Genomic DNA, 22377 nt, shown 5'->3' with positions numbered 1-22377 from the left:
CGCAGAGCAATTAAGTTAGATGAAGTAATTGTAGTAATTGCATAGGATTGCATTTCTTTTCAATCTCAACACGTCAAGCCTAAAGTCACAAAGATGGACCAGAACTTTCTAAAATCAGTTTTCCAAATTATCCATTCGCGGAAAAATAAAAATTCATTGGAAGAAAAAAAACCCTCAACCAACACAAGATGAATATTTATTTCCTGTTTAAAAGTCTTGAAAATTTGGGAAGATTGTCCTGATTTTTATTTTTAGATGAATTGGAGAGAGTTGAAAAAGACGCTTACTAAACTAAAGTAATTCCCAAATCATTCTTGTTGACCAAAAGCACTGATTAATACCCACCAAGAAGTTACAATAGATATCAGACTTAAATAGAATAACAGTCATCTTTTGTATAATACTTTACTTCGAAGTGAAAGTAACGTAATTTATGTGGAGAGCGGACATTTTAAAGCACATTACACTAGCTAGCCTTGTGGACTTGTTTTTTTTTTATTACTTAACAAAAAATAAATAAATAAACTTATAACAAATAAAATGTGGTCATATGTTGTAAATCTCTCTAAATTTCAGTAGATATGTGGGTTCTATTATTGGGTCTGGATGGTTAGGTTATATAACCTTCCACAGGAGATTCTTCTTAACCTTCACTTCTAGGCAAATTGTAAACTTACCAAGTCATTGACAGTGAATTAAACAAAGCAGTGAGAGTTTTTTTATTTTTTTTATTTAGAATGACGTTCCCCCTGGACAAGAAATTTTATGTACTTTCTTAGTTTGAACTTATGTAATACATATATGTATACGTATGTAAAATTATTTATTTGAAACTTCATCCTATGAATATTTACTGTCCATTTCTTGGGCTTTTGTATTGTTTGTAAATTTAATTAACATTAAGTTTTCAAATATCACAAAATCTTTATATTAAAACTGTCCGGTAGGACAGTTGTATTAAGGGTTGATCGTCAAAAAGTGCACGAAAAAGCGTAACGTTGAAAAACACCCAACTTTGACAATTTTTTTCTATTTTTCTATAAAAGATAAAATTCCCAAATTTTCTTTAAATTATAGAGCAAATCCTCCTTTATAACTGTAATTTTTTGTAACAACCCATGTCTAATAGATTTTGAGAAAAAACTTGCTGAAAATGATATGTTACGCTAGATGGAAGAGATCTACGTCCACAGTTTATCAGGGATTATGTGTTTATCAGAGAATTGTAGGTCACTTACCACCTGCACAAAAATTTGGTTATAAAGGAAACATTTTGGGGCAATCTTTGAAGAGGTACCTTATGACAAGTGTTATAATTTTTTACTTAAAGAGGCATGAAAATAAGGTCTTCCTGTGTCCTGAACTTAAGTCCTTAAGAAGTGTGTAGCTCAGTACTTAGCGTACTGGATTCCAACACGCAGATCCCATTTTTCCTAGAAGTGCACGTGTCCTGAAAGGTTTTTGCTTTAACACTTTTTTTTTTTTGTTTTCTTTTACGATTTTCTTGAAAAACAATCGAGCTGAATTCTTCAAAGTAAGTTTACTAAATTTCGTCAAGCATTTATCAGTTTTGCTTGAAACGTTTTTCACGTAAAGTGATTTTATGTTCGCTAGCTTTTGGGTAAAGGAGGTATTAGGGCTTCCTCAACATTTGTGGTTAATTCTACCGTTTATTTCCTTCTACGAATCAAAGTAATTGTTATTTGGCAATTCAATTGTGTGAATTTTAGCGGAAACATGTGTATTTTTACAGCAGATTATTTTATAGTACATCATTTTAGTGGTGAGTGATTTTTTGTGTAGAACGAAAAAAAATATTGCGTAATACCAGGTTAACTTTGTTCATTATAAATATGATAGACATTATTGTAGGAAACTAGTTAAAACGCTAGAAAAAAATTAAAAATAAAAATAGAACATCCGTTTCAACGACCTCTCACTGTAGATAGATGCGGGCAGAGTATTAAACGCCATGAACTCTGTACAAACTGATATACAATAAAGTACAAAGTTCAGTGCTCTCTAATGACTGCTTGACTTCCTAGGAACAACTAACTATAGGCAGAGATTCGCTGGCTTTTATCATGGCAACATAGCTTTAATCCCATATGTGAAAATATTGACAGCAAATAAAGTGTTATTTTCACTTTCTTTATCAGCTGGGGCAACTAAAGTAAAGCTATTTCGATCAAATTTTTCTTTCTGATTGAAATTAACAAAAAAAAATCACAAAATCTTGCAAGAAGCTCAGACTTCGTCCGTTTATACTAAGATCTCCACAGCACGAGCGAGTTGGTCATTTAAAGAAAAAAAAAGAGGATAATTTGAGATTGGTGACTATTGAGTCACGTTTGCTAGTGAAAGCTGGGGACTCACTCAGAAAGATTATTGATCAACAATAATATGGCTAAAAAAAGTTATGAGAACCATATGAGGCCCAGGGAATAAGAAAGTACTGAGTGGAGAATTCGGAAATTGAACATCTTAGAACTTATTTCAGGGTTAAAGATTTCACTGTTTCAAACGAAACGAAAATTTAACTCTAAATATCTCGTTTCGTACTCGACAGATTTTGACGAAATTTTATGCAATTATAGACAAAAGTTGTCTCCATATACGAGTGAAATATACACGAAATCCATCAAGTATTTTTTGAGATATTTGAAGTTAAAGATTTCACTGTTTCAAACGTAACGAAAACTTAACTCTAAATATCTCGTTAACTACTCGAAAGATTTTTATGAAATTTTATACAATTATAGACAAAAGAAGGCTCCATTTACAGGTGAAATCTAAACAAAATCCATCGAGTAGTTTTTGAGATATTTGAAGTTAAAGATTTCACTGTTACTAACGAAACGAAAATTTAACTCTAAATATCTCGTTAACTACTCGAAAGATTTTTACGAAATTTTATACAATTATAGACAAAAGTAGGCTCCATTTACAGGTGAAATGTAAACAAAATCCATCAAGTAGTTTTTGAGATATTTGAAGTTAAAGATTTCACTGTTACAAACGAAACGAAAATTTAACTCTAAATATCTCGTTAACTACTCGAAAGATTTTTACGAAATTTTATACAATTATAGACAAAAGTTGTCTTCATATACATGTAAAAATGTAAACAAAATCCATCAAGTAGTTTTTAAGTTATTTGAAGTTAAAGATATAAAGGGTTGAAAATTTTTTGGGTCATGAAATTCTGTAAAATAATGGCCGTTCTATATCTCCCACTGTGAACCACGTATTGGTATGGAATTTTGTTCTATGTACACTTTGTTTTTCTCAATTATAAACTATAGTTATTTTGTGCACAGATCTAAAAAGGTAGAAGATATATAGGGTTGAAAATTATTTCGTTCATGAAATTCTGTAAAATTATGGCCGTTCTATATCTCCCACTGTGAACCACGTATTGGTCTGGAACTTTGTTCTCTTGTACACTTTGTTTTTCTCAATTATAAACTATAGTTATTTTGTGCACAGATCTAAAAAGGTAGAAGATATAAAGGGTTGAAAATTTTGTGGGTCATGAAATTCTGTAAAATTATGGCCGTTCTATATTTCCCACTGTGAACCACGTATTAGTATGGAATTTTGTTTTCTTATACACATTGTTTTTCTCAATTATAAACTATAGTTATTTTGTGCACAGATCTAAAAAGGTAGAAGATATAAAGGGTTGAAAATTTTGTGGGTCATGAAATTCTGTAAAATTATGGCCGTTCTATATTTCCCACTGTGAACCACGTATTAGTATGGAATTTTGTTCTCTTGTACACATTGTTTTTCTCAATTATAAACTATAGTTATTTTGTGCACAGATCTAAAAACGTAGAAGATATAAAGGGTTGAAAATTTTTTGGGTCATGAAATTCTGTAAAATTATGGCCGTTCTATATTTCCCACTGTGAACCACGTATTAGTATGGAATTTTGTTTTCTTGTACACATTGTTTTTCTCAATTATAAACTATACTTATTTTGTGCACAGATCTAAAAAGGTAGAAGATATAAAGAGTTGAAAATTTTGTGGGTCATGAAATTCTGTAAAATTATGGCCGTTCTATGTTTCCCACTGTGAACCACGTATTGGTATGGAATTTTGTTTTCTTGTACACATTGTTTTTCTCAATTATAAACTATAGTTATTTTGTGCACAGCTCTAAAAAGGTAGAAGATATAAAGGGTTGAAAATTTTGTGGGTCATGAAATTCTGTAAAATTATGGCCGTTCTATATTTCCCACTGTGAACCACGTATTAGTATGGAATTTTGTTCTCTTGTACACATTGTTTTTCTCAATTATAAACTATAGTTATTTTGTGCACAGATCTAAAAAGGTAGAAGATATAAAGGGTTGAAAATTTTTTGGGTCATGAAATTCTGTAAAATTATGGCCGTTCTATATTTCCCACTGTGAACCACGTATTCGTATGAAATTTTGTTCTCTTGTACACATTGTTTTTCTCAATTATAAACTATAGTTATTTTGTGCAAAGATCTAAAAAGGTAGAAGATATAAAGGGTTGAAAATTTTTGGGTCATGAAATTCTGTAAAATTATGGCCATTCTATATTTCCTACTGTGAACCACGTATTAGTATGGAATTTTGTTCTCTTGTACACATTGTTTTTCTCAATTATAAACTATAGTTATTTTGTGCAAAGATCTAAAAAGGTAGAAGATATAAAGGGTTGAAAAATTTGTGGGTCATGAAATTCTGTAAAATTATGGCAGTTCAATATTTACCACTGTGTACCACGTATTAGTATGGAATTTTGTTCTCTTGTACACTTTGTTTTTCTCAATTATAAACTATAGTTATTTTGTGCACAGATCTAAAAAGGTAGAAGATATAAAGGGTTGAAAATTTTGTGGGTCATGAAATTCTGTAAAATTATGGCCGTTCTATATTTCCCACTGTGAACCACGTATTAGTATGGAATTTTGTTTTCTTGTACACTTTGTTTTTCTCAATTATAAACTATAGTTATTTTGTGCACAGATCTAAAAAGGTAGAAGATATAAAGGGTTGAAAATTATTTGGGTCATGAAATTCTGTAAAATTATGGCCGTTCTATATTTCCCACTGTGAACCACGTATTAGTATGGAATTTTGTTCTCTTGTACACATTGTTTTTCTCAATTATAAACTATACTTATTTTGTGCACAGATCTAAAAAGGTAGAAGATATAAAGGGTTGAAAATTTTGTGGGTCATGAAATTCTGTAAAATTATGGCCGTTCGATATTTCCCACTGTGAACCACGTATTCGTATGAAATTTTGTTCTCTTGTACACATTGTTTTTCTCAATTATAAACTATAGTTATTTTGTGCACAGATCTAAAAAGGTAGAAGATATAAAGGGTTGAAAATTTTGTGGGTCATGAAATTCTGTAAAATTATGCCCGTTCTATATTTCCCACTGTGAACCACGTATTCGTATGAAATTTTGTTCTCTTGTACACATTGTTTTTCTCAATTATAAACTATAGTTATTTTGTGCAAAGATCTAAAAAGGTAGAAGATTTAAAGGGTTGAAAATTTTGTGGGTCATGAAATTCTGTAAAATTATGGCCATTCTATATTTCCTACTGTGAACCACGTATTAGTATGGAATTTTGTTCTCTTGTACACATTGTTTTTCTCAATTATAAACTATAGTTATTTTGTGCAAACATCTAAAAAGGTAGAAGATATAAAGGGTTAAAAAATTTGTGGGTCATGAAATTCTGTAAAATTATGGCCGTTCAATATTTACCACTGTGTACCACGTATTGGTATGGAATTTTGTTTTCTTGTACACATTGTTTTTCTCAATTATAAACTATAGTTATTTTGTGCACAGATCTAAAAAGGTAGAAGATATAAAGGATTGAAAATTTTGTGGGTCATGAAATTCTGTAAAATTATGGCCGTTCTATATTTCCCACTGTGAACCACGTATTGGTATGGAATTTTGTTCTCTTGTACACTTTGTTTTTCTCAATTTTAAACTATAGTTATTTTGTGCACAGATCTAAAAAGGTAGAAGATATAAAGGGTTGAAAATTTTGTGGGTCATGAAATTCTGTAAAATTATGGCCGTTCTATATTGCCTACTGTGAACCACGTATTAGTATGGAATTTTGTTCTCTTGTACACTTTGTTTTTCTCAATTATAAACTATAGTTATTTTGTGCACAGATCTAAAAAGGTAGAAGATATAAAGGGTTGAAAATTTTGTGGGTCATGAAATTCTGTAAAATTATGGCCGTTCTATATTTCCCACTGTGAACCACGTATTAGTATGGAATTTTGTTTTCTTGTACACATTGTTTTTCTCAATTATAAACTATAGTTATTTTGTGCACAGATCTAAAAAGGTAGAAGATATAAAGGGTTGAAAATTATTTGGGTCATGAAATTCTGTAAAATTATGGCCGTTCTATATTTCCCACTGTGAACCACGTATTAGTATGGAATTTTGTTCTCTTGTACACATTGTTTTTCTCAATTATAAACTATACTTATTTTGTGCACAGATCTAAAAAGGTAGAAGATATAAAGGGTTGAAAATTTTGTGGGTCATGAAATTCTATAAAATTATGGCCGTTCTATATTTCCCACTGTGAACCACGTATTCGTATGAAATTTTGTTCTCTTGTACACATTGTTTTTCTCAATTATAAACTATAGTTATTTTGTGCACAGATCTAAAAAGGTAGAAGATATAAAGGGTTGAAAATTTTGTGGGTCATGAAATTCTGTAAAATTATGGCCGTTCTATATTTCCCGCTGTGAACCACGTATTCGTATGAAATTTTGTTCTCTTGTACACATTGTTTTTCTCAATTATAAACTATAGTTATTTTGTGCAAAGATCTAAAAAGGTAGAAGATATAAAGGGTTGAAAATTTTGTGGGTCATGAAATTCTGTAAAATTATGGCCATTCTATATTTCCTACTGTGAACCACGTATTAGTATGGAATTTTGTTCTCTTGTACACATTGTTTTTCTCAATTATAAACTATAGTTATTTTGTGCAAAGATCTAAAAAGGTAGAAGATATAAAGGGTTGAAAAATTTGTGGGTCATGAAATTCTGTAAAATTATGGCCGTTCAATATTTACCACTGTGTACCACGTATTAGTATGGAATTTTTTTTTCTTGTACACATTGTTTTTCTCAATTATGAACTATAGTTATTTTGTGCACAGATCTAAAAAGGTAGAAGATATAAAAGGTTGAAAATTTTGTGGGTCAAGAAATTCTGTAAAATTATGGCCGTTCTCTATTTCCCACTGTGAACCACGTATTGGTATGGAATTTTGTTCTCTTGTACACTTTGTTTTTCTCAATTATAAACTATAGTTATTTTGTGCACAGATCTAAAAAGGTAGAAGATATAAAGGGTTGAAAATTTTTTGGGTCATGAAATTCTGTAAAATTATGGCCGTTCTTTATCTCCCACCGTGAACCACGTATTCGTATGGAATTTTGTTCTGTTATACACTTTGTTTTTCTCAATTATAAACTATAGTTATTTTGTGCACAGATCTAAAAAGGTAGAAGATATAAAGGGTTGAAAATTTTGTGGGTCATGAAATTCTGTAAAATTATGGCCGTTCTATATCTCCCACCGTGAACCACGTATTCGTATGGAATTTTGTTCTGTTATACACTTTGTTTTTCTCAATTATAAACTATAGTTATTTTGTGCACAGATCTAAAAAGGTAGAAGATATAAAGGGTTGAAAATTTTGTGGGTCATGAAATTCTGTAAAATTATGGCCGTTCTATATTTCCTACTGTGAACCACGTATTAGTATGGAATTTTGTTCTCTTGTACACATTGTTTTTCTCAATTATAAACTATAGTTATTTTGTGCACAGATCTAAAAAGGTAGAAGATATAAAGGGTTGAAAATTTTGTGGGTCATGAAATTCTGTAAAATTATGGCCGTTCTATATTTCCTACTGTGAACCACGTATTAGTATGGAATTTTGTTCTCTTGTACACATTGTTTTTCTCAATTATAAACTATAGTTATTTTGTGCAAAGATCTAAAAAGGTAGAAGATATAAAGGGTTGAAAATTTTGTGGGTCATGAAATTCTGTAAAATTATGGCCGTTCTATATTTCCCACTGTGTACCACGTATTAGTATGGAATTTTGTTTTCTTGTACACATTGTTTTTCTCAATTATGAACTATAGTTATTTTGTGCACAGATCTAAAAAGGTAGAAGATATAAAAGGTTGAAAATTTTGTGGGTCATGAAATTCTGTAAAATTATGGCCGTTCTCTATTTCCCACTGTGAACCACGTATTGGTATGGAATTTTGTTCTCTTGTACACTTTGTTTTTCTCAATTATAAACTATAGTTATTTTGTGCACAGATCTAAAAAGGTAGAAGATATAAAGGGTTGAAAATTTTTTGGGTCATGAAATTCTGTAAAATTATGGCCGTTCTATATCTCCCACCGTGAACCACGTATTAGTATGGAATTTTGTTCTGTTATACACTTTGTTTTTCTCAATTATAAACTATAGTTATTTTGTGCACAGATCTAAAAAGGTAGAAGATATAAAGGGTTGAAAATTTTGTGGGTCATGAAATTCTGTAAAATTATGGCCTTTCTATATTTCCCACTGTGAACCACGTATTAGTATGGAATTTTGTTCTCTTGTACACATTGTTTTTCTCAATTATAAACTATAGTTATTTTGTGCACAGATCTAAAAAGGTAGAAGATATAAAGGGTTGAAAATTTTTTGGGTCATGAAATTCTGTAAAATTATGGCCGTTCTATATCTCCCACTATGAACCACGTATTGGTATGGAATTTTGTTCTCTTGTACACTTTGTTTTTCTCAATTATAAACTATAGTTATTTTGTGCACAGATCTAAAAAGGTAGAAGATATAAAGGGTTGAAAATTTTTTGGGTCATGAAATTCTGTAAAATTATGGCCGTTCTTTATCTCTTACCGTGAACCACGTATTAGTATGGAATTTTGTTTTCTTGTACACTTTGTTTTTCTCAATTATAAACTATAGTTATTTTGTGCACAGATCTAAAAAGGTAGAAGATATAAAGGGTTGAAAATTTTGTGGGTCATGAAATTCTGTAAAATTATGGCCGTTCTATATTTCCTACTGTGAACCACGTATTAGTATGGAATTTTGTTCTCTTGTACACTTTGTTTTTCTCAATTATAAACTATAGTTATTTTGTGCACAGATCTAAAAAGGTAGAAGATATAAAGGGTTGAAAATTTTGTGGGTCATGAAATTCTGTAAAATTATGGCCGTTCTATATTTCCCACTGTGAACCACGTATTGGTATGAAATTGCGGGTTGAAAATTTTGTGGGTCATGAAATTCTGTAAAATTGTGTCCGTTCTATATCTCCCACTGTGAACCACGTATTGATTCATTAATAGTTGAGTAATTCTACTGCATTAATTTTCATAAGTTATTTTTTAGAATTTATTAGATGTCACAGACCCTTATGCTGGCCACTTCATTTATAATATTTTTTTGTTATAATTATGATAAATCATATATACGTATTTATTAAAAATCTATCGAGCAGTAAACGAGATATATTGTGTTTAATTTTATTTCCGTTCTATAAAGTAAAAACTATAACTTCAAATATCTCGAAAACTACTCGATAGATTTTTACTAAATACGTATATGTGATTTATCATAATTATAACAAAAAAATATTATAAATGAAGTGGCCAGCATGAGGGTCTGTGACATCTAATAAATTCTAAAAATTACTTATTAATGAAAATTAATGCAGTAGAATTACTCAACTATTAATGAAGTATTAATGAAATGTTGGGTACTCGCTGATTTGTGTACCTTTTGGCGTTCAATCAACCCTTATACTTAACATTTTAAACTGTAAGTTTTTGTTAAGGAGTTGAGTTAGCAGTCTTGGTTAATCCACGGGTTACTTCTATTTGTAAACTTATTTAAGTAACATTTCCTTTTGTCTTATCATGACACTGGCCGAGAAGATCCAGGGAGATCAGGCTTTTTCATCTGAATCAAATGGTGACCATAAAGATCGTTTTGTCAGCGATATTCCCAACAAGATTAGTAGTAAGTAAAGATTGTTCATATTTTTTATCTATAACGCGTACACGATCGTTAGTTGAGTATATACAGTTAAACGCATAGCGAATGAAGGTGCAATTACAATTTTATCACAGAAAGATAGGTCTTCGATTAATGGTAACCGAGTTACGTTACTCCTAATCGACTATTCCTCCCCCAAAAATAATTATTGACGTGTATCGACTTTTATTGTGATTTTAACAGAAAAATTCCTAACACCAATAACAATATTCAATTATTTGTTGTCTCAGTTATTAGCTTGAACATTTTCCAGAGTATACGCCTGGATAAGAGGAATAGAAACTTAAGAATTATTAAGTAAATAAAGTCCACTTACGTGCAGTATCATAGCTGAAGATGAAGAAAAACAAAACCTACTTTGATGAACTATCACAACACTACAGTTCGAATGGAATGAAGCCTTACGATTTCCAGAAGTGGATGTTGCCCCTACTTCCACCTGCTTAGTTCATTACCCACACCTTGGACGCCTAACTCTTTACAGATTTTCTATTCATACCTTTATATATAATTTATTATTATTACTCCTATTTTATTACTTTGCTCTGACTGTAATTAGTGATGACATAGATCCATTATTTTATGGTCTTTGTAACACACCTTTGTTATTATTTTTTTTTTACTTTGATAAACCATAATTATAAGAAAACAACGTATCCCATTCTAATTTCTTTACTTAAATTGCATCATCAATTGTTATAGATTAATTATAGTTTGCTTTTTTTGATTTATCTCGTGTAGTTAGTGATCAGATACCCCTATAATCAGGATAGGTGTTAGTATTTTTTCAATTCAGAACCGTGTTGCTAAATTTTAGTGACTTATAACTTAGTGATGTTGAATGAAATTTTTCAATCATTACAGCGTTCCAAGAGCTGCCTCTAGGTATAAATTCTGAGGCTCCGAAAATGATGGCTCGGCTCAATGAAGTTAGGTATTGCGTGAAGCGGGTCATGTCCCCGCACTGTATTCAAAAAAGGCTTCTAGTTTTGGACTTGAAGAGCTTGTACAAAAGTAGACAGTCGTGTAGAAAAAAAAATACTTCTTTTTTTTTAGGGTTATTATTTTCCCACAATTCCCTTTTCATATTTTATCCCCTGGGTTTCACCAGCCTGAGGTTTTATATCTCAAACTAGCGATTGCTTTTCACATTTTAGTCGACCCTAACCTATAAAAGGGTTATATTACTGTAGCAAGTAAACACTTGCTCGCGACTCATCCTGTAATATGCAAACTTTCTTAATCTCTACAAATAATAAATAAACCAAAATTCGAAAAAACAAACTTATTTTCCATATTTTCTAAAACTATACTTGAAACTTTCACACACAAAAATGCCCACTTTTTAAAACTCTCACAATTGTGACAATAATGTACAAAACGTAATGAATATCAATAAACTACAGTCTATTTGAATCTAATACAAATAACCTTCACGTACTGTTTGCGATTTTCCATTTGCCTTATCCAATTGATAATTGGCAGTAGATCAACAATAAAGTGGAAACAAATAGATAGCTACTGTTTTATGCTAAAACAATTTTTAATTTTCATTTCCTGTATTACTTCTAACCAAATATTATTATTCAAGAATTGCGTTCTATGTAGATTTCTTAAACTGTTCGTCCATCATCGTGTATAATAGAAAAGAAAAGTTGATTAACTCTAGATCTACTTACAAATTAAAACTGTCCGGTAGGACAGGTGTATAAGGGTTGATCGTCAAAAAGTGCACGAAAAAGCGTACCGTTGAAAAACACCCAACTTTGACAATTTTTTTCTCTTTTTCAACTAAAGATAAAATTCCCAAATTTTCTTTAAAATATAGGGCAAACCCTCCTTTATAGCTGTAATTTTTTTGCAATAACCCAGATCTAATAGGTTTCGAGAAAAAAGTTGCCGAAAATGAGCAAAAACGGCTTTTTCAAAAAATGTTCTTGTTCTTGTTGTTGTTGTTGTTACCTTTTTTGTAAACAACGTAGCGCCTAAACGCGCTAACCGATTTTCATGAATGAGGTGTCATTCGATTCGGAATTTTATGTAGATGTGCCTTTTGGGGGTCTCGACCCTGTACATCGAATGGGAGAGGAGTTAGCCCCCTTTATGTAAGGCCCCCTCCAAAATTATTATTACTAATTACTCTGTAAATCTTGGCCCGATTTTGATAAAATTTGGTAGGAAGATAGGGTTAGGGCTCCCCTACGTAACATTAAAGCGGCGATCAGCTCTTACACTTGTTAAGGGGAAGTATACTTCCTATAGGAATCGTTTCAAATTATCGACACGTGAACCGATTTTCATGAATGAAATGTCATTCGAATCGAAATTTTGTACAGATTTGCACTTTAAAAGTCTCGACGCCGTGCCTCATAAGAAGGGGAGTTTGCCCCACCCAAATAAGGCCCTTTCTAAAACTATTATTACCAATATTTCTATAACGCTTAGTCCGATTTTGATAAAATTCAGCTCGAATAAGTGGTTAAAGCTCCTCACATTGCTGATGCTCTTGCACCTACTAAGAGGAAGTACTGCAATCGTTTAAATTATCAATGAGTGAACCGATTTAAATCAATGAGTTGTCGTTCGATTAAAAAATCTTTGCCTCTTTGTCTAGAAGTACTGCAATCGCAGTTTATTTTTCTTACTCCTCTTAAAAGGATGTAATGAAATCGCAGTTTATTTTTCTTACTCCTCTTAAAAGGATGTAATGAAATCGCAGTTTAATTTTGCTGTTTACGCACAAATACCTTCCTATGTTATTCAAAACGCTTTTTCAAAAAAAGTTGTTACTGAGGATGGTTTGGGGGACCTTAACGATAATCATTCTTTAAAAAGATCTCTCTAGTGGTAGTTACGGTTCCGACTTACCATCTTATCAGGTTATAATGATAGAATTGCTTATTCCAAATTTTAAAAAATCTGTAAAGCAGATATGTAACTTTGTAAAATAGACAAAAAGGAAAATCTATCCAAAAGGTACAAAAATCTCTTTAACAAAAACTTACAGTTTAAAATGTTAAGTATAAGGGTTGATTAAACGCCAAAAGGTACACAAATCAGCAAGCACCCAACATTTCATTAATTCTTCATTAATATTTAAGTAATTTTACTGCATTAATATTCATTAATATTTTTTAGAATTTATTAGATGTCACAGACCCTTATGCTGGCCACTTCATTTATATTTTTTTGTTATAATTATGATAAATCACACATACACTGGGCCAAAAAAGTCTGTGAACACTAACCTAAATTTTATTACTTTTATTATTATCTTATTAGAAACTTCTTTTATTTTCAAATGAAATATACTATTCGATAGAGAGAAACCAGAGTTTTTCATTTTATATTCAATCTTTTATTTTTGTTCAGCAGGAATATCACAATTAAATGTTTAACAAAACAACACCCCAAACGAATGCAAAAAAAGTCTGTGAACAGCTGTATAAATATGTAAAAACATTAAGATAACAAACAGAAAAACGATTGAATAAAGTTTCAAAGTTCTCTATTGTATTGTAGAAACCACTACAGTCAGTTTTGTGAATAAATAATCTAATTAGTACATATTTAACCACTAATATGGAAGTTCCCAGACCATTTCGAGAACTTATTGTGACGTTGCGAAATGAAAGAAAAAGTATTCGAGAAATAGGGAAGATAGTTCAAAAAAACCCTTCAACGGTGCATAATATAATTAAAAAGTACGGAAATGTGATTAGTAGGCCACGCAGTGGACGGCCACCAAAACTTAATTCCTTTCATAAACTGCAAATTCTGAAGTCTGTTCGAGAAGAACCCAGGACAAGCGCTCAAAAAATCAGTCAAGAATTATCAAGTGGTTATGTGTAAGCATAACACCACAGACAATTAGAAATAAATTACATGAATACGATTATTGCGGTCGAGTCCCGAGGAAAAAACCTTTAATCAATAAAATAAATAGTAACCGCCGATTGGATTTCGCGAAAGAATATGTTTCTAAGCTTTCTAGTTTCTGGGAAACCGTAATCTTTTCAGATGAGTCGAAATTCAATGTATGTGGGTCTGATTGACGACAAAAAGTGTGGCGAAAAAGAAATGAAGCTATGAAAATGAAAAATATGAAGCCTACTTTTAAGCATGGGGGAGGCAACATTCTGGTGTGGGGTGCATGAGTGCTAAAGGAGTGGGCAAGTTAGATCTAATTAATGGTATGATGGACCAATATGTGTATGTGGATATATTAAGACGCAATTTAAAAGAAAATTCAAAAAAATTAGGGTTGGAGGGAACGTTTGTCTTCCAACAAGACAATGACCCGAAACATACCGCACTAAAAACTCGGGAATGGCTTTTAAATAATACACTCTGGCGCCTAAACACCCCTCCACAATTGCCAGACCTTAACCCAATAGAACATTTGTGGGATGAAATCAGCCGCGAAATAAATAAACGAGGAATAAGAAACCGTGAACAACGAAAAAACGCTATTTTAGAAGAGTGGGATAAAATTCCAACATTGACGACCACAAAATTATTAGGATCGATGAAAGCTCGCTTGTTGGAAATGATTAGGAACATAGGAGGTCCTACAAGTTTTTAAAATTTATAATTCACGTACAATGTGTAAGAATGATTTATTTCTGCAAAGTGTTCACAGACTTTTTTTGCATTCGTTTGGGGTGTTGTTTTGTTAAACATTTAATTGTGATATTCCTGTTGAACAAAAATAAAAGATTGAATATAAAATGAAAAATTCTGGTTTCTCTCTATCGAATAGTATATTTCATTTGAAAATAAAAGAAGTTTCTAATAAGATAATAATAAAAGTAATAAAATTTAGGTTAGTGTTCACAGACTTTTTTGGCCCAGTGTATGTACATGCATGTTAAAGTAAAAAAGACAAAGTTAGAGTAGGCTACTGTCTTGAATTCGTCTTACCGAAATATTCGTGAGCACAAATAACACACAGTTACAACAAGTAGATTATTCAACAATTATTCATTTCTCAATTGTAATTTAATTTAGTCCCCCTAATTTTACTTATAGTAAAATACTGGAATAATTAGCTGTCCTAAAAATATACATATCTTATTTACTTTATATTACATATTACACTTTTTTTTTATAAAAAAAGTTTTGAATTTTTTAGCCTCATAATTTTTTTATATTTTTTATAACGTTTTTCTTTTTAACCTGTAATTAATAGTTTGTATATTATAAATAACTAGATATTACAGTCAATCTACAGTGCTACTTGAACAAATATTTTGTTGACGAAAATGGCCAGCATAAGGGTCTGTGACATCTAATAAATTCTAAAAAATATTAATGAATATTAATGCAGTAAAATTACTTAAATATTAATGGAGAATTAATGAAATGTTGGGTGCTTGCTGATTTGTGTACCTTTTGGCGTTTAATCAACCCTTATACTTAACATTTTAAACTGTAAGTTTTTGTTATTATAGAGCTGTTGCAGTACTATGGTAAAAAAAAAGCGAAATTGTTAGTATTAACCTAAAAAATATTAGAATTCAATATTTTGGTTTTATATTTATTACTATTAAATTTTTGTTTACGTAAGTCATAATTCTATTGTTATTCTTAACTGCCACAGAAACTTTGTTTACATAACACATGTAAACGTTTATTGTTCACAGCTGATCACAATGGAAGATTCGTTCACCTATATTCATTCTTATTCATTGGAAGAGGTTGATCTTATGATGGCATTAATGTGATTCATTTATTGTCTTTTAGACCCTCCTTTTCTACTCTAAATTATTGTTAATTTCTAAAAGTGTCCGAATATTTAAAATATTTGAAGGAACATAAAAAAAAATCTCGCTTTGTAAATATAACACGTTATAAAGAAATACTTTTTTCCTTTAACCTGTTAATTGTGTTTGACGTGTATACACGTCAAACCAAATCTCTATTACGGTACGTTCGTCGTGTATGCTCGTTGTGAAAAATATAAAATTGCCATTAACTATAAAAACTAGAAATTTTAATAAAATTATTGGGTGGGATGTTTCCTTTATCTTACCAATAGAATTGCCAAGTATTTTGAGAGGGTTGTTGGGAATCAGCCAAATGATAAGTGGTTGGTACATGTTTGGTCTCCGCATTAAAGATGGGAATTACGCACACAAATAGAAACTCTCAACCCTTGTGAAATGCCCGTTTTACCTTAGATTCAGACCTCAGGACGAGCATGATTTCATTTTGCACAGAATTCAAAGCTCTTTTCTTCCTTGTAAAAGCTCATGCGTCCCTAGTGAACTAGGAGCAATACATACGTAAAGCGGTGCCAAGATTTTGAGCACAGAATGCTCTGTAATCTCAAACCCCAGAGAGATTGCAGAAAAAGTCGCTTGCTATTACGACGTTCTAAACTTTTGCGTTGTTTTACTCTGCGTTCGACACGTGTATACCACGTCATTGTCTAATTTTAATTCCGCACACTGTGGGTGGGTTTTCTTTTAAAACTAAATTCCACGCTTAACTGGGTTAAAAGAGGAAAGCCTCAAGTTTTGATCTCCTCTGAGTACGGAAAGTTGTTTTCACAAATTTTGTCTTCTGTATGTCTGTATATACGTACCATAGTTTAGAAAACCTTAGTCATCAAGCTTTACTCCATACCAGCCAACCGTTCAAAAATTCAAAAATGTATGAAAGAAAATAGGGTAAATAAACACCATTAACACAGAAAAAACTTTCATGTAATCTAAAATCTATTTCTATTTTGATTATATTCTAGAATATTTACAAGTTATTATTTATTGTAAGTTTGTTTTTTTACAAAAGTATTTTAGATTTTTATTTTCAATTCTAAAATGGAATACCCTTCTCACTTGCATTGTCATTTATCGTATTTATATTTACATAATTAAATACCCTGGAATTAATTTTTTTGTTCTCTCTTTTCAATTCTACATTATATTAATACTGAAATATTGTTAAAATGTAAAATAGTTATTTACAATCAGTAATAAAGGAATTCATTTTCAGTTTTTGTCACTCGTAGTTGTCTTGCTTTAATTTCACTGAATAAAATTGCAAGAAACTGTTGCTAAGGGAAGAAAGATTGTTGCCAATTTCAGTCAGTATTTTCTATTTTTTTGCCTAACTTTCGATCTAGGGGACTAGGTCATCTGCAGGGCTTAAGATATTAGACGATTAATCCTACCAAATTTTATCAAAATCAGGCCAAGATTTACAGAGTATAATTAGTAATAATAATTTTGGAGGGGGCCTTACATAAATGGAGCTAACTCCTCTCCTATTCGATGTACAGCGTCGAGACCCCCAAAAGGCACATCTACATAAAATTCTGAATCGAATGACACCTCATTCATGGAAATCGGTTCGCGCGTTTAGGCGCTACGTTGTTTACAAAAAAAAAGGTAACAACAAGAAGAAGAACAAGACCAATTTTTGAAGAAAAAAAAACGTTTTTGCTCAGTTTCAGCAACTTTTTTCTCAAAATCTATTAGATCTGGGTTGTTGCCAAAAAAAAATTACAGCTATAAAGGAGGATTTGCCCTATAATTTAAAGAAAATTTGGGAATTTTATTTTTTATACAAAAAGAGAAAAAAAAATTGTCAAAGTTGGGGTGTTTTTTAACGTTACGCTTTTTCGTGCAGTTTTTTGACGTAATCAACCCTTATACAACTGTCCTACCAGAAACAGTTTTAATAATATTTTTTACATTGTTAGATCTAAGGTTGGTTTGTCTTCTGTTCTATCTGTTAGTCCCTAGGTAAAAAAGCTTGGTAAAAAATAATAATAATGACTAAAATTGGCAATATTTTTTCTTCCCTTTTGACTAATGAATCAGTCATCGCAAATGATGAACAATACTCTACAAGAAACTTGTTAATAAATTTTCTTAATAGAAAAACAACTTTTCTTTTTCTTTTTAAATAATTCATCGCCATTTCCTATCTTTAATTCTAATCAAATTAAAGTAGGTGGCATTTTAAAATATGACAGATCAGTTTGCAAATTTTCATTGACTACGCTATACAAATTTTTTTATGAAAAATTGTGATGAAAAGAATATAAAAGTAATTGTTAATTTTCTAAAACTAATAATTTAGTAACTCTTAAATGATGAATATAAATTTTGTGTTAAAATTTATTTTAGATAATTGTGCAAAATGTATTTCTGGTTATTGTTTTCTCTTTTTTCTTTCTTTTTAGTTTACGTTTAGTTATTTATTTATTTTTTTTTTGTTTAGATTTGATTAATACTGTTGCGGATGAAGGTTTTTTGAAGGTGTCTCTTTTGAAAAGTGAAACTTCCTTTATAACATTCGTTTTTTTATTTACTTCAATAACTAGATGGCAAAAGGTGAATTGCTTTTATTATTTATATTCTTTTATAATAATAATTATTATTTTTAGAGTTTATTTACTACGATTAATTGTATAATGGTTTGCTTCGTGCAAAATTAGTACTAGTGTGGAATTAATTTGAGTGTATTTAAAATGATTTGAAATAGTCGAAATTATTATTGTTATTCTATTTTGGGGTTTGGGAGGGTGGTCAGTTTATTACTGATTAATTGAATGATAAAAATAATGACAAAAATCTAAATATAATTATTTATTATTAACTTAGTATTGATTGTTAAACAGGAATGTTATTTTATTGGCCGCCGCAAATTCTGTTTACGTTATCAATGATAATTAACTTCAAGTTTTTAGTATTAACTAGCAGCATATTACAATTTTTTTTAAAAAAAATCGTTTTCTGCAAAAATAAGTAGTCACGATTTGAACTTTAAAGACAAACTGTATCGCCATGCCTGGTCTTATCGTTATCAGCTGGTTCAGGAGTTTAATTATTAATTTATAATTCTGTTATATATTGGTTATTTCGTTTTATATTAATTTCTAGATCAGTCATATTTTTTGTTTATTATTACTATTATTATTTTTTGGTTTATTTGTTTTTCCTTTTCCTTTCTTTATCATTATCGTAACATCGACTCCGGCTGACGGATTTTCCAAGCCGTACAATATTTTCATTTTGTAATTTGTAATTTATATTTCATATGAAGAATAAATATTATTATTATTATTATTTTTTTTATTTTTTTAATGATTTAGGGCGCGTCAGCATCTTAGGTTATTGGCGCCCGGAGCTTTTTTCAGTGCACTGGCGGCCTCCGGACAGTGTTCTCTCGTTACAGACAACACTGTCCATCACCGGACAGTGAGCTGTAAGAAGCTCCTAGGAAGAGAAAATCTAAGGGTCAGCTGCTGGATTCGAACCCGGGACCTCCGCGTGGGAGTCCTGTATGCTAACCGCATAGCTAATCCCTTCCCTTATTATTATTATTATTGTGTGGCCCAGTTAAATTACAGATTTGTTTCTTTTCTATTTAATTGCTAATTATATTACTCAGGCAGCGAGATGAGGACGATGATAACGGGCAACGTCTTCCAAAAATCGAACCTAATTGTCTACACAAAACCCGATATGAAGCCACTCTCAAAAAAAAATATAGGACAAATCGAAACGATCAGAAAATTAATAAATCAAAAAGCATGCAATGACAGATAAAATCATTGATAATTGTCCAAGAATTGCGGGTCACAATCAGATAAGTTTTTCAGATACAGTATAGTTTTGACATTCCTTCAAAATTGGAGGCCTAAGATTTTTGTAAAAAATTACTAAAAAAAAAAAATTGGTTTAGATTTGCTGTGTAAAAAATGTGTTTTTTACAAATTTAAATTTATCAATCAAGAATTTGTCTTTATCTTTGTGAGACTTCTTCAAATAAGGTATTAATTAAAAGGAATTTAAATCTGTCGCTTGGTGCAAGAAGTGCCAATGTCAGATTTTGAGTAAAAAAATCTGTTTTGATATAATTAACCATTAGAATTTTTCTGGCAAGGAGTGCCGAAGTCAATTTCAAAGTAGTAACTGAGTAACTAAAACGTACTAGTGCCAATCACAAAATTTAGCATCAATATCCCCCCCCCCCTCCAGGTAAACCAAAGAGGACGTACACTCGTAATCCTCTTTTTTTGACATTGGCACTTCTTGCACCAAGCCACAGATATAATTTTAGATATTTGTTAGTTTTTTTTGTTTTTTTTTTACTTTGCTGATGGTTTCTCTTGTTCGAAGAAGTCTCTTCTTAAAAAGTGGAAGAAAATATCGATTAACAACAATTTTGCGATTAATTTATCACTTTCACATGATTGGCTCTTGATACAGAAGTTGATTGAGATTCTCTTTTACCTGTAAACGAGAGAAATAGTTGGTTTGTTATTTCATTAAATTTGTTTTAATAGCATGTTATAAAAAAAGGTAAAAATTAATAAATTTTAAATGCTTACGTGAGGGAAAACATTTCTTTTTTTTTAGTCATTTCACTAAAATATAAATAATAGGAACATTCATACTTGTGTGTATATTATAGTTTTAAACATTCATTTTTGGCCCCGTTCTCTACACAGTATACACATCAGACATACCTGTACAACCCTCTACACTACTCTGTACATATGCAGACGATACAGCCATACTAGCCACAAGTACACATCCTACATCAGCTTCATACAAATTACAGACACACTTACATAAAATAGAATTCTGGGCCAAAAAGTGGCGGATTAAAATGAACTCACAGAAATGCCAGCACGCCACGTTTACTCTCCGGCGGGGCTCCTGTCCACCTGTTCTCTTCAACAGCAATCCTCTTCCTTATACAGATCTGGTGCGCTACCTTGGGCTCTACATAGACAAACGACTCACGTGGAACCCACACACTAGACTTAAAAGACAAGCAATGACAAAACGTGCGAAACTACTTTACAGACTACTTGGACGACGCTCCAAATTACCTATTGAACTCAAACGATTAATATACAGTACTATCATCAAACCAATGTGGACTTACGGACTGGAGCTGTGGGGTTCAGCCAAACCTACAAACATACGGACTGTACAGACATTTCAATCAAAACTACTTCGACAGATAGCTGACGCTCCTTTCTACGTGACTAACCTCCCTCTTCCTCAACGACCTCAACATACCTTTCGTACACCAATTAGCCAAGACTAAATATCAAAAATTCCATAGTGCTCTCTCCACTTGCTCCAATCCTCTAGTACAGTCTCTCGCCTCCTCTGACATTCCTAACAATCCTCCTCGCCGACTGAATCGCCAGTGGCCCCGCGACTTCCTCGCAGTCTGAAGGCTTAAAATTAATATCCTGTAGAAAGTGCTGCCGCTGGGCAGTTTCTTTCCTCCTGCCTTTCACGCCTCTATACTTCAATCTCCCTATTTACTTATTGTATAGTGTATTATACAGATTGTAAATAACAAAATAAATTTAAAAAAAAAATAAAAAAAAAAAAAAAACTCATTTTTTTTATTTCTTCATTTTATTTTGTAGAATTTAAAAAATACTTGTATTATACTTTTTTTCTTTTTTTTAGTGAATCAAACATAAGTAATGGATACCTTGCTTTGCCTGGGGGCACCATGACCAGGTCGGCCCCAGAATCTGCCCCATGTTTCAAAATGTTTTCTACAATCTCTTCTATCTACTTCTTTTTCAGCCTGAAACAAAGAAGGAGGAGAGTATATTTAAGGAGACTGATTAAACTGGTAAAAAGCAGTCTATGAGGAAACAATGGCCACCATTTTTGTACTTGTATCTTCAATCACTTTATGGAGAGACCAGGTTCCAATTCATGTGAGTGTGCATTCGCCATTGCCAATAATCAATAAAAAAAATCGGAAAATTGAATTTCTTATTCGCTTGAGGTACCATCTGGGGTTACCCATAATAAGTTTTTGGTCAGAATTTGTCAGTAGAAAGTACTACTCAATTTTTGAGATTTTTCTCGAAAACGGCACCAACGATTTTCTATATTCTTCCTGTACCTGTTGTATGGAGGTAGATTTATAACTAGGGAACGGATTCGTATGTATTTACATATTTTTTTCTAGGCAATTTACAGACGTTTTTCAACTAGAAGTATTCATACTGACACTTTTTAAGCCGTTTGAGTCTACTTTTATTTCACATATTTCCACATATTTGGATGTTATCGCATATTTCTACATATTTAATCAAAATATGTACATATTTTTTCATATATTTCATTTTGGGCATATTTTCATAATTGGGAGGTGGTTGACAGGAACTGTGAACCACAGACTGTAGGGCTGTGAATCACAGTGGTTAAAAAAGTGTTCTTAAAAGCACCAA

The 22377-nt window shown here is 31.4% G+C and overlaps 3 protein-coding genes and 1 long non-coding RNA gene across 36 annotated transcripts in view; 2 read left to right on the top strand and 2 right to left on the bottom strand.

Annotated features, from left to right (window-relative positions):
- LOC141448110 (uncharacterized) overlaps positions 1-10566 on the bottom strand; it is a 62984-nt gene extending 52418 nt beyond the window's left edge. Inside the window, exon 1 of the mRNA XM_074116187.1 lies at positions 10462-10566. Within this exon, the coding sequence (XP_073972288.1) occupies positions 10462-10473 (12 nt within the window). The 5' untranslated portion in view covers positions 10474-10566. The remainder of the gene's footprint in view (positions 1-10461) is intronic.
- LOC141448130 (uncharacterized) overlaps positions 1-18873 on the top strand; it is a 63856-nt gene extending 44983 nt beyond the window's left edge. For 6 of the 7 annotated variants that reach the window (XR_012454858.1, XR_012454861.1, XR_012454856.1 and 3 more), the window contains one exon: positions 18378-18873. The gene's annotated coding sequence lies outside the window, so the exon portion shown is untranslated. Of the gene's footprint in view, positions 1-255; positions 810-18377 lie in introns of all 7 variants that reach the window. The other variant, XR_012454855.1, reaches the window with a different exon arrangement.
- Positions 18874-19114: 241 nt separating this feature from the next.
- Positions 19115-22377, bottom strand: part of LOC141448123 (uncharacterized) — a 37967-nt gene continuing 34704 nt past the window's right edge. Inside the window, exons 9-10 of the mRNA XM_074116235.1 lie at positions 21624-21722; positions 19115-20395 (exon numbers count right to left, since the gene is read on the bottom strand). Coding sequence (XP_073972336.1) covers positions 20348-20395; positions 21624-21722 — 147 coding nt within the window. The 3' untranslated portion in view covers positions 19115-20347. The remainder of the gene's footprint in view (positions 20396-21623; positions 21723-22377) is intronic.
- LOC141448135 (uncharacterized) overlaps positions 21713-22377 on the top strand; it is a 38354-nt gene continuing 37689 nt past the window's right edge. For 10 of the 27 annotated variants that reach the window (XR_012454889.1, XR_012454884.1, XR_012454879.1 and 7 more), the window contains exon 1: positions 21714-21858. This is a non-coding gene — a long non-coding RNA (uncharacterized lncRNA). Of the gene's footprint in view, positions 21859-22377 lie in introns of all 27 variants that reach the window. The other 17 variants (XR_012454883.1, XR_012454872.1, XR_012454874.1 and 14 more) reach the window with 5 other exon arrangements.

The sequence above is a fragment of the Rhodnius prolixus genome, unplaced genomic scaffold, assembly GCF_049639745.1.
Source record: "Rhodnius prolixus isolate KJV_2025 unplaced genomic scaffold, Rpr scaffold_13, whole genome shotgun sequence".
Lineage (NCBI taxonomy): Eukaryota > Metazoa > Arthropoda > Insecta > Hemiptera > Reduviidae > Rhodnius > Rhodnius prolixus.
The sequence above is the reverse complement of the archived record's forward strand: the minus strand, read 5'-3'. Positions and strand labels throughout refer to the sequence as shown.